Source organism: Bactrocera dorsalis, chromosome 5 (assembly GCF_023373825.1).
Source record: "Bactrocera dorsalis isolate Fly_Bdor chromosome 5, ASM2337382v1, whole genome shotgun sequence".
NCBI classification, from domain to species: Eukaryota; Metazoa; Arthropoda; class Insecta; order Diptera; family Tephritidae; genus Bactrocera; species Bactrocera dorsalis.
The window spans coordinates 3,996,482-4,015,118 of record NC_064307.1 but is presented as its reverse complement, the minus strand read 5'-3'; the positions used below and the strand labels follow the sequence as shown (position 1 = coordinate 4,015,118).

The 18,637-nt window shown below is 36.1% G+C and overlaps 1 protein-coding gene across 6 annotated transcripts in view; it reads right to left on the bottom strand.

Annotated features, from left to right (window-relative positions):
* Positions 1 to 819: 819 nt before the first annotated feature.
* The window catches only part of LOC105232812 (putative uncharacterized protein DDB_G0286901), a 118,873-nt gene continuing 101,055 nt past the window's right edge, over positions 820 to 18,637 (bottom strand). For all 6 annotated transcript variants that reach the window (XM_049458073.1, XM_049458076.1, XM_049458072.1 and 3 more), the window contains 5 exons: positions 18,074 to 18,218; positions 15,177 to 15,604; positions 13,273 to 13,428; positions 12,510 to 12,716; positions 820 to 5,749 (listed from right to left, as the gene is read on the bottom strand). In XM_049458073.1, coding sequence (XP_049314030.1) covers positions 4,535 to 5,749; positions 12,510 to 12,716; positions 13,273 to 13,428; positions 15,177 to 15,604; positions 18,074 to 18,218 — 2,151 coding nt within the window. In that variant the 3' untranslated portion in view covers positions 820 to 4,534. The remainder of the gene's footprint in view (positions 5,750 to 12,509; positions 12,717 to 13,272; positions 13,429 to 15,176; positions 15,605 to 18,073; positions 18,219 to 18,637) is intronic.

Sequence of the window (18,637 nt, the reverse complement as noted above, 5' to 3'; positions counted from 1 at the left end):
GTTTACCACCACCTTGATAGCAGCACTTCTGCCTGAAAAATCTGACAGTGGTCATAAAAGCTAAGATTGAAGGAGGGGGCCTTGCAGAAAATTTATCGTCCAAATTTTCCTTTTAACTTTGAGTTGGGGTCAAAATTGATCACATGATGATTCCTTTTGCTATCTTAAAATATCCTTTGCTACCATAAGCTTCGGCAAATGTTGCTACCGTATCACTTATTAAACAGTGAGACCCTTCGAATAAGAACCACTCGAGTGGTACTAGGAGAACTCGTTAAAGGTGCTCAAAGGAATTGAATACTTCCAGTGAGTTTCTGCAAATGTGTCCTGCTGTAAATTCGTTAAATCTTTATTCCACAATGTATAATCATAAATACTCACATTTCAACATACATACTATTCAATGAAAACACAATTTGCGCATTTTTTGTTTAAAATATACATTCGCCTTTTATTGAATTGAACAATATTTTTCGTCATATCGAAATTAAAGACTAAGTGAATAACGGTTAAAAGGAAAAGCTGATATGTGTGCTACACAAAATACGCTTCATCAATAAAGTTGATGAGTGAACTAAGACGCTGCACTGAAGGAAATATTTGAGTTTCGAAATCGAAAAACTAATAATAAATGCTTACAAGTATGCATTTGCTAATCGTTTTGCGGATGCCAGGCATCCTATTAGTACACATAGATACACAGATATAGAATATGTATATGTAGATATGTAGTAGTTTAGATTTCATTCGGCATAAGCAGCTGCGTGGGCAACCACAAAAAATACACACTTGAATACTCGGTTTTTTTCCAAATTCATTTTGTTTTTGTTTTGCCTATTTGCTATCCCTCTCTTTCTGTTACATGAATTTGAAAACTCTCACTTTTTTCTGTTTGACCACAAGCAGCGGCTTCTCAAAATCAGTTGTCTATGTATGTAAGTGTATACGTTGAATACATTGCCAATACATGTACAATATAAATACATATAATGCTTATACATACATACAAATATATAATTAACGTTTATACAATTCATTTTCAATAGCAATTGTTGTTGCTCTTATAATGCATTTACAATTTTCGTTTAGACAATTTAGATCAGTTTACGCTCAAATTGCAGGCCAACAGCTCTCGGCTGGTTGTAAGAGAAAATTCCATTTGGTTTCTCCTTTTCTAATTGATGTATGTGTGTTTACCGAATCTAATTAAATTTTAGTTTTCAATATTCTTACTTATCACTACTCGTTTTTACAGTTATCTTAGACTTATTTCTTAACTTGCAACTACATAAATTTGGTTTTTTTTTTTTTTTTTTTGTTGTTTTTATTTTGGCGTTATTTTATATTTAAATTTGCTGCTTTTAGTTTTATTTGTTTCGCTTATATTTATTTAATTAGCTTAGTGTTGTTAGTGTTTCAATTGTTTATGTATAGGCTTGCTCGCAAAAATATTTACTTCTTTTTTAGTTGTTTTGTGCATTTTAATATTATTTTTTATTTTTTTTTAGTTGCGTTTCCACTTATAAATAATATTATTTTTTCTTTTCCTTTTCTCTTTTTATTCAATTAATGTTTATACATCTTCGCTTAGTACTTATGGTTTTATATAAATTTTCGAATTATCACGTACACACATGTGTAACAAAATACAGTTATTTGTGTATTTGTAGTAAATTAGCTTATTTTTATATTCACCCAACCGATTTCTGCTTTCATTCTGTATATTCAGATCCAACAAATAATCATTTCCTCTTTTTGCGCTTAATCAATGAAAAAACAGTATGAGCACATCGCATGTCGCGGGAGAGCACATATACTTGAAATAGTTTTCTGTATATAACCAAAGAGGTGTGTTCCGTTTTTTGAAAACAAAAAATATTCTTTCGTCTATAGGATTCTTGTCGCCATCACAATAGTGGCCATTCGATATTAACCACTTATGATAGCGCTTCTTCAAATCGTCGAAGAACTTTTGGATAACATTCAGCTTCTTCAGCAATTTTCATCTATCGTGTAAAACGACGGCCCTATAAGGTTCTCTTTAATTTTGAAAATAGACAAAGTCACACTGAGTCAAGTCTCGCGAATATGGAGGCTGTGGCATCGTTACAGTATTCTTTTAGGACAAGAATTCACGAACAAGCAATGAAGTGTGATCGGCTTTTGATCTGCGCATATGATAATAAAAACTACACTATTCGAGTTGCAAACCAATCTTTTTGGAGACCAAAGTGTATTATTTTAAGGTTATGCTCATACCCTTCTCTCTTCCTCTCTCTGTCTCGCCTCGCCATTTATATTGTTACAAAAAACCACTCAAAATATATTATTATCCAAATGTGAGCGCGATCTTTTAATCAGTTTTTTTACAGCGTTGCTTAAATCGGTACATCTCAGGAGTGTGTTGCGATTTTTACAATGGATAAAAATATCGAACAAAGAATTTGTCTCAAATTTTGTATTTCTAACCAAATTTCGTGTGTGGAATCATTGCAAATGTTGGAAAAGAATTACGGTGATTCTGTTTTATCAAAAACACAAGACTGCGAGTGCCTACAAAGGCTTCAAAAACGGTAGAGAGATCGTTGAAGACACGGCTCGTTCTGGACGATCTTCGACCTCTTCAACTGATGGTAATATTAAAAAGGTGAAGGATATGGTGCTTGAAAATTGTCAGGCAAGTGTTAACTTTTTTCAAAAAGCGTTCCGTAAACAGGTCGCTTTGGATATGCCTGATCGTACGAATTCCGATCCCACATTAATCGAGAGAATTACAACTGCTGATGAGACATGGGTTTATGAGTTTGCCATGCACAAGTCAGCGATCATCGGAATGGAACCCGTTTTCAGTCATTCAAAGAGATAAAACAATTTTCGTTAAAGGAGCTGACATCCATCCTATAAAGGGCTTATGAAAGGTGTTTCGAGGAAAAATCGTAGGAATAAATGTGTTTTAACTGGTGAGGATTACTTTGAAGGCGAAAACATAAATAGTTATAAATAATTAAATATTTTGCGTTTTATTTACAATTTCCGGTTACTTTTTTGTCACAATGTATAAGGCGTTAAAAAATTTTATACACCGCATATGAAGTTTAAGTGCCGTCATATTACTCACAAGTTAAAAGAAAAAAAGTAAACATCATTTTCTATAATAGAAATGTAATTTGTATAAAAAAACTCACAGTTAGCAGTTAAGATATGTAAGTTTCTGTTTTTGTTGGAGGATATGTTTCTTATTGAGGTCGAATGGAGAATATAATTACATACTGTGTAAGAAGGAAACGGAAGTGGAAAGAAAAGGTTGGTCACTAAAGTTTGTGATATTTTTCACTAAAACTCAAAACTCGCTGAGTATTCACAAGTCTAAGATAGAAACCAATTCCTTTGCTCATTTTAGATATGCTCAACATATTCGACGCTGACGGGGTTGCATGGTCCCAGAACTAGATTCCTTTTTAGATGTTTTAATTCGTTAAATGGAATATGTACTGGGCTGAGTGTTTCCAGATATTTGTATATTCGGGGTAATGATTTTAATATTACCACTAGAAACAAGACTCTCTGGGTTTTTAGCTTTATCAATATGCTGTGTAATCTCCAAAACTCCCGGTTTCCACAATTTTTTTATAATATACATATGTATATGTCGTTCTACAACACAAAACGAACTTCATAAAACACTGAAAATTTGAAGCAGAAAAAGTGGTGACACAGAACAGATGTAAACTTAACGCTGAGCACACGGCTTATTTCTCGTTCTTTTTTCTGTAATTTCGTCAATTTATTTGCTTTGGTGTTCGGTTGTGTTGTCTGTCCGTTGTTGCGACAACTTTTACACGATAACTTGTTCCCTTTCGTTTTACTCCTCTTTCTTTTCCAAAACTGTTTGTTATTATTGTTGTTGCAACTGTGTTTTACACTTTGTCCGAAAAAAATTGCATGGCATTTTTTGGTGAGGCGCGGGAAATTAAAAATTTATTTGCTTTGTGATATGCAAAAATTGCAACGGTTGTTGCCGGTCGCTTTGAGTGTTCATCCGCCGGTGCGTCGCTGTATCACAGTCTGTCTGTCTGTCGGTATGCCTTTATCCTGCCAATGTACACTACTAACTCCTCGACTGTCGGCTGGTGCGTGCTGTTGGTGCTATTGTTGCACCTTCATCCTTTTTGTGCCTTTCGTTCGATATTCGTGTCACATACACACCCACATACACACGCTCGCATATTTCATTGCTTATTTGTTGTTGCTGTTGTTTACATTCATTTGCCGTAAAGAGTCTCCTGGACTTTTTGCCTGCAACGCGTCGCATAATTTTGTTGTTTTTACACCGGTTTATCAGTTTGCCGCCGCAATTTATTTATGAAGTGCCCACTTGTGTGCCCATCGCAAACACACCACCAGCTACGTCCCTCGCCGTTATTGTCCCGCTGTGGCTGCGTCGTTTCGCTCCCTGGTTGGTCTTTTTCCTCTTGCCGCGTCCTTTGCGTGGCGGCCACCGTTGACGGTGCATTTGTGGTGCTCGTCTGCGTTGTTATGTGCTGCGTTGGCGTAGCGCATGCAACTCAGGTTGCTGTTGTTGTCGTTGGTGCTGCTGTTCGCCCAGCTGTTCCAGCCAAAGATGTTGTTGCTGCAGCTGGGGCTGTGAATGCGTCTCATGCTGTTGATGATGCTGCTGATGGTGTAGATGATGTTGGTGTTGATGTTGCTGGTGATGGTGATGGTGATGATGCTGACGATTGTTCGGTTGGTGGTGATGATGTGTGTAATGTGGTGACCAATTTGCGTCTGGCTCTGTTGGCACTGCAAACTGCCGCTGCTGATAATGCAAATTTTTCTCAAACTTCCACTGCATCAGTTGTTGATCTTCTTGTTGTTGCTCCTCCTCAAGTGTGTTTTGCTGCTCTACGTCGTGCTCGTTCGGCTTTTCGACGCGCTTGCTCTGGGTAACGGCACTATTATCGTCGCTCCCATCGCCGTCACGGCTATAAAAACCGAAACCGGCAGCAGCTTTACTTTTATTTGCTCCGGCAACACTTTCCGCGCGCCGCATATTGTTATTGTTGTTGCTGTTGAGTTCACTGTTCGCACGCTTGCTGTCAATTGTGTCCATATTACCGCCCTCCCCATCCTGTCCCTGTGCATAGTTGCTGTTAATGTTATTGCCATTGTTGTTGCTGTTGTTATTCGCTCGGTCTCTCTGGTCGGTTTTTTCCACTGGATTGCTGCGGTGTGGCGGCAACATGGCCGGATACGGTATAATGTCTGGTTGCAGCTCACCCGACGACGACACTAAATGCCCTTGCTGTGAGGTTTCTTCCTCTTCCTGCTGTTGCTGTAGTTTCTCTTGTTCTTGTTGTTGTTGTACATAGCGATTATCACTGTCATTGTTCGTCGCAATGTTTTGCTCGTCGCTGTTTGCCATGTTTCCCATGTTATTGCCACCGCCACTTATGCTGGCATTGTTATTCTTGTTGTTGCTCTTGTTATTGCCATTATTTTTGTTGCTGTTGTACGCATAGTCATTGTTATTGCGTGCCGTTTCACTGATAATATTTGTCACCACATTTTTATTATTTTTGCGGTCACTAAGAGTGGCACTTGCGCGCCAGCTACTAACGGTATTTCTGCTGCTGCTGTTGCTATTGTTGTCGCTGCTGCTGCCGCTGCCTTGTTGTGCGCTTTTGTGGCTATTGCTGGTGCCATTGTGCATTGTTGTCGTGTATTTGTGCAGGTTGTTGCAATTTTCCTATTCAACCGAATTGTGGCAACAATGGGCGGCAATGAAGAGAAGAAGAGAAGAAAGAGAAAATAGACAGTTAAAATTGTGTTTGCCATTGTGTTTAATTTCAGCAGCGAGTAATCGAAAAAACGAGAATAACATTTTTATAGCTTCAATCGGCTAAATCGACTAAATAATTTTCCTCAGCAAATACAATCAAATATGTATGTATGTGTGTATATATATGTATACAAATGCGTACCTATATCAATGTGTTCTAATAGGTACGTGCTCAATTTAGCTTTTGCTGTCATTTATATTAATCATAAAAATTGATTGGCCGTAAAATTTGAGACTAGACGGTGAGAATAGGAAGTCCAAGGCACTTTATAATCTTATTTTTTGCTATGAGCATTTGTCCTTTATGTTTGTAAGTACTTGGTAAAGGATTTGACGTTTTATGACTTTTGCTACCAGTTCAGTGCTAATGGTATTTGTAAATAATATTGTTAGACTCAAATATTGATTCTTGATGTATATTTCTGAGGTTATTCGACACTTACACCGAAATATAAGGTTTGGCAACTTTGTTTTCCTTTTTTTTATTTTTTCCCTGAACCGATAAAACTTTTTTTAAGTATCCTTCAAATGTTGTACTTTCATATAATAGTAAGCAAAATAAACCTACAGCAATAATTTTTTCTAAAAAAATTCACGAAAAGAGGTATTTTTTCGACGAAACAAACCTTAAGAACCACACTTATTTCTTATTCAATCAGCTACCTACTACTGGAGAAGTTGGTTGATCGGAACTGCTTGAGCTGAAAACTTCCGGGTGACTTTATACCGCATATATTGGCCAATATGTGAGTAATCTTAATAAAATTGAGAGAGCTTGATTTTCTTATAACGGTACACATTTGTGCTTAGAAGAAATAAAATCAGGTGAAAACTTGTCCTAGACCCCATATAACTAACAAGCCTATGTACCTGAAGGTGATTCACCGCCTTTAATCCTTGCAAGTAGCAAGAGTATAAAATGTTCGGCTATACCCAAATCAGATGTATATTGTAATTCTCGTTGTTTGCCAAATCGGTAGAATCTTTTTATCCTCCCTTTATTAGTTGGCACATGGTAGTAAAAAATATACAAGTATATACTTTTAACAGTGTTGCGTTATTGGATTGAGGACAGACTTGAAATTCAAAGCATCCAGGAAAAAATAAACTATTTGTCATATTCTGTATTATCGCGTAGACTTTCTGCCATCAATACTAACTAAGTCGCATCCCGCATAATAAAATCATATTAATATTCCACTACTTTCTAGAAAAGGCAATGCGAAGCTCTAAATTAAGCTGCCGATTCGTATCATTGTTTAAGTTATTTAAATTTAGTCTCCGGTATACACTTAGAGATTTTATATACATTGGTTACAACTCATGTCCACTCATATACATAAAGAAGCTCTTACAATTTCAATCAATCAATAATTCGAAGAAATTGATTGGAACGTTCACAAGAATCTTTGCAGTGATAAATTCAACAACATTTGTGGTGAGGTTAACCGAATCTTTTAATTACATTTACCAGTGCATTACAATACATTTTCATTAAGATCAGGTGAGGCTTTGTATATGTGGACGTTGCTAATTGTGCGCATATTAAGTAGATTATATCAACTGCATTAAATTGAACTTGTGAGTGTTTGCAAAACAAACTTTGGCTGAATTAGAATTGAAAGCTCAATATGTTGTTACACGTAAGAGTAATCGCAAATGATCCTCAAAATTAATATTAATTACTTCCGTACTGTCTGCATACTGATAACATTCCACACACTCATATATGTACATTTGTGTGTGGGTGTGTGTAAATTCAATCAAAATGCAGATTTACTCATTTGCATGCACATTTGTTTGCACTGACTTGATGAGAGTCATGTATGTATGTAGTTGCAACCACATGACTCTCCACACTTTGAAATCCTGTTAATTTAGTTATCTTCGGTGTGATTAGCAGTCGAATTATGCAGCTCATAAATCTGTGGGATTTTGCAAATTAGCAACATTTTGTAATTTGCAACAGATCAACTAATGAATGACAGCAGATTTACAATTTCCTGAAACGCTCTCGCCTTTGCTGTCTGCTAATACAATATGTAGTGAACGTGCCACTCACATAAATGCCATAACTGTAATAAATTTGCAATAATTTGTGTCTGTGTGTGGTGAGAGCTGAGATATTTACAATACATAATAACAAAGAAGCGCATACATTTTGACCATTCGGCATCTACTCATTTGAGTGTTTTTCTAGCATCCAGTGCTTAACATAATTTGAGATTCGATGTTAGGGATTCGTATATAGAGATCTTCTGAAGAAGTGGTTACGAGGGTTTTCTTTTATCTTCCGGCATTAGAGAACAAATATTAATCATCGAAAATCGGCTTATTGATTTTCAAAATATTCTCTATTAAAATTTATATAATTTTGCATGCGTTTGCACCTATTGCCGAAGAATTGTGCGACTCTGATTGAGTTATCTACAAATCATGCATTCTGTACGCATCAACCGTTTTTTCCGTTCTCGAAAAACGTTGAACTCTTTGAATATTTTTTTATAAATGAGTACAAAAAGAAGTCATTCGGCGCCAAGTCAAGTTGAGTTTTTTTTTTGAGAGATGGACTAATTGTGTGGGATCCAGCGTAGACAATAATTTTACAGTCAAGCTTTGAGCTGCCAGATCACAAAATATTGAAGGCAATCTCTGTATCTTTGCTGAGTGAACTATGGACTAACTAATATATTTTATATTTTCAGCTAGGGCTCAGGTAGTATTAAGTAGTTAAGAGTATACCAGTCCGAAAATATTTCTCAACTACTTTCTAACTAGCCCGCAATCAGTTTGTTATTGTTTTATATAAAATTTAGTTTTATGTTATGTTTATGTGCTGAGCACTTTTAAAGAGATTCTTATATAGTTCACTAAAATGAAGAAAAAAATTTTCAGAAAAAACATTTTCATTGTGACTAATTAAATTTTTGTACGAGTAAAATCCCATCAATATTTTACTGGAATAAACACATGAGCATTCGTTTACTAAAAACTATTGGTTGTGCAATTAATTTCATTTTTACCTGAATATCTCGAAAGCTTGATGTGGTTAGTTTTGAGTTGTAAACAGAAGTAAATAACTAGTTCTTGTCAATTATTGGAAAATTGCTTTTGTCTTTGCACATTTCAAGAGAATTTATTCTGGAAATTGCGTTTGCAATAAATTCCAGGAATATTATAATGAGGAAGTAATTTGTATTGAAATTGATTATCAATTTAATGTTATATTTACATATACATATGCATATACATAGGTATATGCGATAATATTGTAAAGCGACGGTAAAATTGTTGGCTGTAGATTCGACTCGATTGACGTTTTCGTAAGTATTAATATGGAAATTTCGTCTCCTTTTGGAAGTAATCAAATCACACTTGGACAAATACCCATTATAAGGTCAACTGGAAAGTTCTTATGAGGGAAAACTCATATTTCGATTTCCCTCGTTTTTGGGACTACTTATACTACAGTACGGAAGTACTTAGCTTCACTAAGTTTTCTTAAGATTTGCTATATGCCGTCCACTACATGCATATGTTATAAAGCCAAGCAAAATATAGAAAATTATTATAATATGTAAACTCGAAATAGTTCAATATATTTTTTGCAATTAGTTGCATTAAGATATGTCAAAATTAACCAAGATTTTGGATATGGTTAGCCACTGATGTCATAATAAATATTTGACGGCTGGAAGCTTGAGAAAATATGTATATGGTAGTCGGCATACATTAGAAGCACTTTCTTTGATAAGTTTTATTCAAGTATCTTCACTGATATTTGAAAATTAAAGAATCTGGTGGAATTAAAAATTGTTTTATGTGGAAAGTAGACATGATAAGGGTTCGGTTTTGCCAATTTTCTCACCAAATACTATACTTCAAAAAAAAACTTACTGAAGCCGCATCTGCAAATCAATTTCGACAAAAAGTCATTTCGGTGGTTCTTTCTAAGACCCTTTGCTTTCCAATGCCAACAATTATTCTTGTAATTGCTCACCAAAACAAACCTATCTATCACTTATATCAATGTATTATGTGTATGTATGTCTGCGCTTTTCAATTTACTGATGACTTTTCTCTCGGCTTTCACAAATGTTTATTCATTCATTTACCAACTGCTCCTTAGCAATTTCCTTAACGTTTTGCCTTCTCCTTTGTTGCTATTGCTTTCAGTATAGCGAACAGTTCAAGTACGTATGTATGTATAGTACCTAACATCCTTGAGTGTGGCCTCATATCCTCTTTATTCAAGCATTGTAACGGAAATTGTTTTCACTTGTCATTTTAATCGCATTTACTTGACCCTCTCTTATGCCAGAAATGCTTTCGCCTTGGAAATTCCTTCATCCATACGCGTCCATTCAATTGAACTTTCAACATTTCCATACAATACCTTGAATTGCTCTAAACAATGCGAAATTGTATTGCTTTTGCCGATTTGTATTTGAATTGATGAGATTTTCATTTTACTTGCCTGATTCTCTAATAAGTATGGCAAGGGATTTTTTACCGTTATTACATGTTTTCTTTTTTGTTGTGGGTATTTGTTTCTCATGCATTTTTGTTGTTACCTTTTTTATCTCATTTTAATTTTATTGCTTTTGCCAAGATTGAATTTTACACAGGCAACAAGCCTTTGTCCTCGCAAGGCCTTAACGGTACTGCCTAACTTTCGTCAGTCGCCACGCAGATCCTTAAGAAGCCGGCAAACATGTGGTTAGAGGTTTGAGAAAGTGATTTTTATGAGGTTCTTATAAACCACTGCTGCCGCACACATACAGCCACATTTATACCATATATACTGTACAATCATTCATAGACATATTAATTTGTACTTTCTAGTGGGTGTAGACGGTCATTTTATTTATGTTGGCAATTTTTTATTGAGGTTTTATTGATCTTGTGGCAATTTGTTTTATGTGTTTTTTTCTAAGTGTTCTTTCTTTTTATTAAAATTTATTATGCTTAATTAAGAATGTTCCAACGGTCATTTCTTGTTTATGTTGTTGCTTCGTTTAACGGCTTAGTGTTCGCATGTCTTCCACCTGCTTTCATAATTTTGCAATTTTTATGCTTTTAACGGAATTTTAATGCGCAATAAATAAGACAATTAAGCTGCGGTGATGTCACTGTATTGTACTTTTATGGGCCACTTGGTGTAATGCTATTTTTAATGTTGCAAATTATTCTTAACAACAAATTTCAATCGTTTTGAGGCTATGCACATCTTCGGTAGTGGTATATTGTTGTTAGTGGATTGCTCTATTTATACCTGAATCTCTGGTTTGTAGCTTGGTCACAATAGAACATAGAACAATAGTTTTGTCTCGATTGGAGGCCATCGATTAAGAAAGACCAGCTTCTCTAGGGGTGGCAATAGTTATCTGATTCAGATTTTCCTTCATCCAGTTCCTCAGATATTACTGAATCCAGTATCTACAGTATATGGCAAAGCGATCTCTTTACTGGGTATTGAATCAAACCTATATTTTTCGATAGGTTGAGCCATAAGTAGAAAATAAAAAAATATTCTACCTTTTTATGTAAGATTCCGAAAACGAAATATATACCTTCGAAACTAAAAAATAAAAATATGAGCAGAATCTACATTTTTCAGTTATTTCATTGATGTTTAACATTTTTCGACTACGCTCGTAAGTCAGATGATATATTTTTTTGAGAATTATAGAATAATAGTTTAAAATTAACCCTAACCTATAAAAATATACATATGTATATATAACTGATCAGCGTTTCATTTATTCTCCAGACGTTACTTCTTTTCGGAACTGCTTATATCGAACTAATATAGCATATATCGTAGCTGAAAAAAAATAATAAGGTACTTGTAAGGAATTTTTCTTATTTGGCGAGGTATCTTCAACGAAATTTGGCATATGTTATTGTCTAAGATATTAGATTAGATCACTATTATCTATTTACATTAGATTAGATCACTACTAAAGCATATACTCGGCAAAGATTATTGTTCAAGTCAATCTTACAATCTCAGAATTTATTGTTCGGGTTGGATCCCTATAACTGTCATACAAACTGGCCGTCCAAACTCCATGTAACGTTCTTTTTATACCTTTTTGTGTAAGAAACCTATACGGAATGAACTTGTTAAGGGTATTCGGTCTAGTCGACAGTAAAGTTTTTAATCGTAGAACTGCAAAAGAAAAGTTTTCTGAAATAAGATCTCTCTGATATGATGTGTCTATGTTCACTACATATATTTTTTCCACAATAGCGTCAGTTCTACGATACCAACGATAGCTAGCGTTGATCTTTGCATGAAGAAGAGTTCATCATGTTCTTCTTAAACTGCGAATAAGAATTGTATCGAATCTTTTCAGAGATGAAGCATTCTTTCTGGACTCATTTTGATGATGACATTTTTTTGAGTTTGCCAAATTGAGGGAGAAAAAATTTTCCAAAAACTAATTATTGATATTTTGATCATAAATTTATATATGATTTTACTTTCGAATTTGTAAGAAAGCAAATTTCTTTTTATTTCATTTTACTTTATAACTCAGCTGCGATTAAATTGTCTAAAAAGGTCGATATATCCAACCAAAGAACTGACTAGCGCATTCTGTGAAACCAAATCCAAAAGAACTGTCTATAAAAGATACTCTCTGACACATTTTCTACTCACATATTTGCCGCACTCGCACTTTAAAATCCATTCAACTGCAATGAACTTATTTTCGATTTGTATTTGATGTGATTGCAGGAATTCCTGATCGATTGGCTCCAGCGACACAGTGTCCCAGAGTTGAAGTGGCGCTTGCCCTTTCGGCGGCTGCTGTTGTTCGGCAATGCTGATGGGATCCTCGGCGTTCAGTGGACATAGCAGTTCCACCTGTGAAAGCAAATAAAGCAAAAGTGATTTTTTTTATATTTTTCTTCATATTTTATTAAAAGTTTGTTGTAAATTTTTACAAGCGAAAGTTTTTCACTTTGTGCGCCCTTAATGGGTAAGAGCAAATGCAAATGCATTACGTAATGAATTGATTGCTAAAGTTTTAAAGCCAATGTGTGTTTATGTAGGTGGAAGTTGCTTTTCCTGTTTCCTGTAGTTTTAGTTAAAATCATCGACTATATTAATGGACATTATTTAGACGAGTATTTAATTTGAAAAGTTTGGTTAGACAGTTTGTTTTTTATATCATCTAGTAATGCTATTGGGAATGAATTTTTTGTGTTCTTCCATTTTCCAATGTAACTACATACATTGAGCTTTTAAAAAATAAGTCTACTTATTGGTAATATAATTTAATTTATAAATGAGTACCATTAGGTTCTTTAACTTTTGTTTATAATTTTATCAAACTCTTAAGTTTGCTTTTAGTCAGTTGAGAAGAACCCCTGGCATATTATACAGTCAAGCATTGTTATTTTTAGATGTGATTACATACCTGTATAGTTGTTGAGACCGAAGGCCGACAGCATTTGCCCGAATGCTGATGACAAAGTCCGCAAAGCTTCGGTCGGTAAAGCTTGCGTGAAATGCAAGCGCCCAAACGTATGCGTGCCGGTCCAAGGCGTTGTAAGCTGCGACACTCGTGTCCTTTCTGTGAATGAAAGTATTTACGTAAATTGATTCGAAATTTCTGAAAATCTTTAAATTATTCATTCCTTCATTCGTTAAAGGAATCAAAAAATTTTGGAGTACTTGGTAATAATTGAAAGAAATTCTGGCTCCTGGAAAAATGAAATGTTGATTTTTTTTGAAGATTCTATAAATAAGCGAAAAAGTTCCAAAGCACATGTTATATCGTATTTGACACAGAACATGCTTAGGACTAAAGTTATGGATCTGGTGAATATTGGGCTAGAGCTCGAGGTATTCTGCAACAGTAGCTTGTAGGGATAACATCTTGCCGTACTGGCTGCTGGGTTTAAGCCTAGACTGCTTCTGCCTCGTTGAAACACTGACAGGACACGGTTATCGTGGTAGATGTCGGTTTGGAGGACTTCTTCTTTTGGCTAGTCAGATCTGAGCACCTTGCCTGCCTAAGGAAAATCTATCCTAACAGAGATAACCGACCATTAAAGGCGATTACTTTCCGCGGGACGGATAAGGGCTTTGAGTGAGGACCCTTAAAAGATAAATCATTACAATCAAATGGACGTGGATAGAATGTGGTTCAAACCGATCTCAAAAACGGACAGTCACCGGCTGGGGCAACGAAGTCGTCCTTTGCTAAAGATAGAACAAAAAAGCTTTGGAAGTCTCGGTTACTGCAAGAGGTTGGTAAACCAGTGGGAGTGGGTAGAAACGAAAAAACTGACAATGTAAGTAGGGGTGCATTGCGGGGCGGAATCATTAGCACCAGCAGAGCAGCTCCTGCTAGGTTTATGAGTGTTCGGGATCTTTGGAAATATCTGGGATTCGGGAAGGAAGCAGGCGTCGCTAGCAAAAAAGCTGAAGTTTTTACAGGGAATTTTATTAAGAGACGAAGGAAAAATACTTTCAACTTAAAAATACTAATTTATTTTAAAGCTATTTTTAAAGCATAGAGTAATGAATACTTCAACTAAATCAATGAAAATTTTTCATACAAAGAAAAAGGAAGAAAACCGGAAATGCAAGACGACAACAGACAAGATGTGACAGCTTAAACCACTTTGTTTTCGCAGAGGGATAAACTTAATTCCTGCAGAGGGAGAATATAAAACTTTCATCAAAGCTTAAAGTACACAAACATCTACAAATATATACTTAAATATATCTTTATGTATACATAAGTCTAAAGCCATTCAAAGAATCTAGTAAGAATATATATCTGTGCGCAAATATGTTTGCTGGTAATAAAGTGGAAAGATTTTGAGATTTTTAAGCTGTTGGTGAGTGGCAAGTAGAACAATGACACGCTGGAGTCGAGGCGCACTGCTGTGCCAGGCTTATGGCGGAAGCGGAAGTGCTCGTAAACATATAATAAATGTATGTTTGTAAGTATGTAAGTACTATTTGTCTCTTTTCGGTTAAGTTGAGAAATTCAATTGTCTGCTTTGGGTCGTTAGTTTGCGGTTTCCTTTGTTATTCTTGTTATTGTTGTTGTTTTTTTGTTTGGATTTGCAAGTTTTGTTATAAATTAAAAAATAAAAAACTACTGAACAGGGGGAAAGTTGAAAACAAACAAGCAAAACTTTGAAACACCAGCGATTAATGCGGATTATATAAAGTAACCACAAAAACAAAAAAAAAGTATGTATTATTTAAATTTTTTTATGCTTAATAAACCGTTTTTTATGTCTGCAACACTTTTTGAAAGCAAACTAATCAAAGCCACTTCCAGCTCATTGTTTCGCAACTTACGCGTATTCGATGCTCCTCATGCGCCGCGAACAATGTGGCATGGTAATCTGTTATATCCTTAATATCCTTAGGCTCACTTACAACTAAATTGTTTGCCACATTATGGCTAATTAATTGTTTTTGTTGCTGTTGCTGTTGCCGTTGCTGCTCTGCGTGCGCATGCTTTGTCGGCTGTTGTTGTTGCTGCTGTTGTGCTGTGGCTTTTTGCACCAACAGCTGCGCCTCTTGTGGCGGTAGTAAATAGTTTTTGTTGTTGTTGTTACTGTTGTTATTGTCCTGATCACATTTGCGATTTTCACACAATCGCAAGCTGCTCAATTGCCGGCAGCCAGCGTTCGTGCTGGCGAAGCGCGTCGAAATGCCAAGGCCACAGGGCTGCGAGCACGGCGTCCACGGGCTGGTCGAGGCATTGTGGCAGGTGGCGTATACTGCAAAGAAATATGCAAAAACAAAAATTGAAATAGCAACAAAATGAGTCTTTAAGTACAATGTAATTAAATTTAATTTAGTCATTAAGCGGCAGCGTAGGAAGGCTCATTGTTAAACTAGCATTTTGCAGCGTACAAGTTTATGAGTACCAGACTTATACTAGGTATACACTAGATTTCATTTTGTTAGAGCGCGATTTTAATGAATAATGAAAATTCAATGCGAGTGAGAAAGTCTATTATAACATAGCCTTCGAAACTATTTAGAAAATGATTCTCTCTCATTTTAGAGCTTGTAAAAAATGTAGCTGAGGTCAGTTAAGTGCTCGTATGTGTCTTTGCTTTGTCGGATCGGGACGAGAAGGAATTCCTTAATAACATGTGTAAGAGTCCCGTTGGAAAGCTAGCATGCTTTCTACTCACATATCCCTCGAAAGGATTGCCGGACGGTTATTAGCCTCTTGACAGGTCACAATCTACTGGCGGAGCTGAATGGGCATAAGTGACGATGATACATGCAGAAAGTTCAAAGAAATAGGCATGAGAGGGATGTTAAAACACTTGCAATGCTTCTGTCCAGCATTACCCTGTCTTAAGTATCTAGGAATTTTGCAGTTCAAGTGACTTGACAAAGTATCAAACTTAGATATTAAGTTCGCAAATGCGTTAACATCCTGTAAAGCGAATACTTCAAAAATAAACTGAGCCTTCATTTGGATTTACTAAGGACAAAAGGGTCTATGTAGCCTATGCTAGGTTGCAACGAGTACGATTTTTATATTTGACCAATCCAATGTATTGAATAAGAATGTATTCTCTTAGAAATAATTTTTAAAAATTAAGCAGTTATAAATACTCTTGAAAACTTCTGAATTTAGTACAATGATTAAAAACTTAATATTCCCATACACACTGTCGTTTGGGAAAACGAACCTTTTCATATAACACCGAAAATATTTACTACCTTCCACATATCTACGAGCTTAGGCTCAATAACCGAATGCAGCATAAATTCCATGTCAAAATTTATCTTTATCAGGACCATTAAGCAATACCTCAAGTTGGTCAACGTAAGACCCCTTTGAAAAAATGTAAAACGTAACATTCTAAGTTGCGAGCAAAGAAGCTATTGACCATGCACTTCACATCCATATTTCACTCTTATGCCTTTAATAATTCCTACTTCTTTCGTTTCTTTCCTGCTTTTATCACAAGGCAATGTTTCACTGCCTTATCCTTGCATGAGTAATTACGTCTCCTTTATCATTGCCTTGGCAATCCTACACACGCTCACCCACTACCACATGCACGAGCACTGCCAACGTGAATCGCTTTGTCTTGCCGAAAATTTCTTGCATGTGCCTTGTGCTCATAAATATTTCTTGTTAATTCGCCTTAAAAATCATTAAGTTTCACAGCCGCAGGCACTGCCACAGCCACAGCCCTGGCACCTTGGTCAACATGCCGCGCACTCGACTGTGGTCGGCCAGTAGCTTGCCTCAAGCTGTCGGCTACGCTGCTGTGTTTCTGTTGCGCCCACATTGGGCAATGCCTTGGCGTTTACTTAGCCAATGGTCATGGCAAATGAATATTACCAGACTGCAGACAAGGCTGAGTACATTCTTCTCGTTGTCCCTCTTGTTTCTTTTATTTGTACAAGTGCGATTGCTTGCCGAAAAGCCGGAGCACGACGCAAAGGCACGTGCTGCGTTGGATGTAATCACCACTTATGCAAGTAAATATGGTTTTGTACTGGGAGAAATTGTTGAATATCGCGAAAATTGATTTGTGGAGAATGACAGAAATCGGCACTATAAGGCAGTCATCAAGTATTATATGTGAAGACTCTGTTTGGTGAGGTTTTGGAGGAAAACTTGTCTATACAAAAGTTTGATAAGAGGCAAATGTAAGCAAGTTCAGAATAGGTGGTATATATGTATTTCTCGATTAGAGCGTCCTATAGTCTAGCTTTTCTATAATTTTTCCCACTAATATTTTCTTTCTTTAAACAAGATTATATGCTATGCAGTTCTGTTCAAAGAGCTTCCGTTGACTGAATTTAGTATACGCATGTTTCTCAAGCAATTTATAGGTGTAGGGACTTGATGACAAAAGACATTGCTTAGCTTTTTTAAGATTGAGGTTGAAATATCTCGGTCGTCATACATTTTGCGAACCAGGAGAAATAGCCAAAACTGATTTTAGCCGTCTCACGAAGTTTATGGGACGCTCAAAGAGCTTTGTTGAGTTATAAGAACCTTTATGATTACTATAGGGTAGATTTAGGCATCACAATGAATCGGGATGTCCTAGGCTATTCAAGAGAGATCGCTCTTGGAGATTGTAATAGGGTTGTTCTTTTAACCTTTTAACCTAAAAACATATTAAATTTTAAACATCGCTAAAGAGCATTTTTTACAGTGTACCACCTTCCATGAACATTGCCTTCATAACTCACAAAGTACTTACCATCAGCTGTGGGATTCTCACACAGCCACATTTTGCAGCAGTGTCCCGGCACCTCCACCAGGCGAGGCGATCTGCAGGAAATCGTGTCCTCCGGCGCTGGCAACTGCTCCTTCGGACAGAGCGACGAGCAGGCATGACGTCCGTTCTGCAAAAGTGGAAAACAACGGAAGCTCTTAAAGTCTGCAGACGAACGAAAGCAATTGCAGGATGTAAAACAAAGAGAAATAATAATAATAAGGAAACACAATAATTATCTCACGCAGGCAGTAATGAGAAAATAGTGAAATGTTAAAAAAGCGCAGTGGAAAAAAGTGCAAAAACCAAGGTTACGAGTGCGGGTAGTGCATGTAACAAGGGATAGTCAAATAAATAATTTCTCTTTGCGCTGAAACAAAGAAATTTCGCAATGGACGCGCACACAAAAGCTATGTATGTATTTGTGTAAGTGTGTGTGTGAGTATGTTTTTCGTGTAATGCGAAAAAATGGAAAAAGGTCCTGTATAACGCGTAAGTACGAGAATTACAACAAAAATATAAATTCTGCATTGCCAGCGGGGGTTAAAG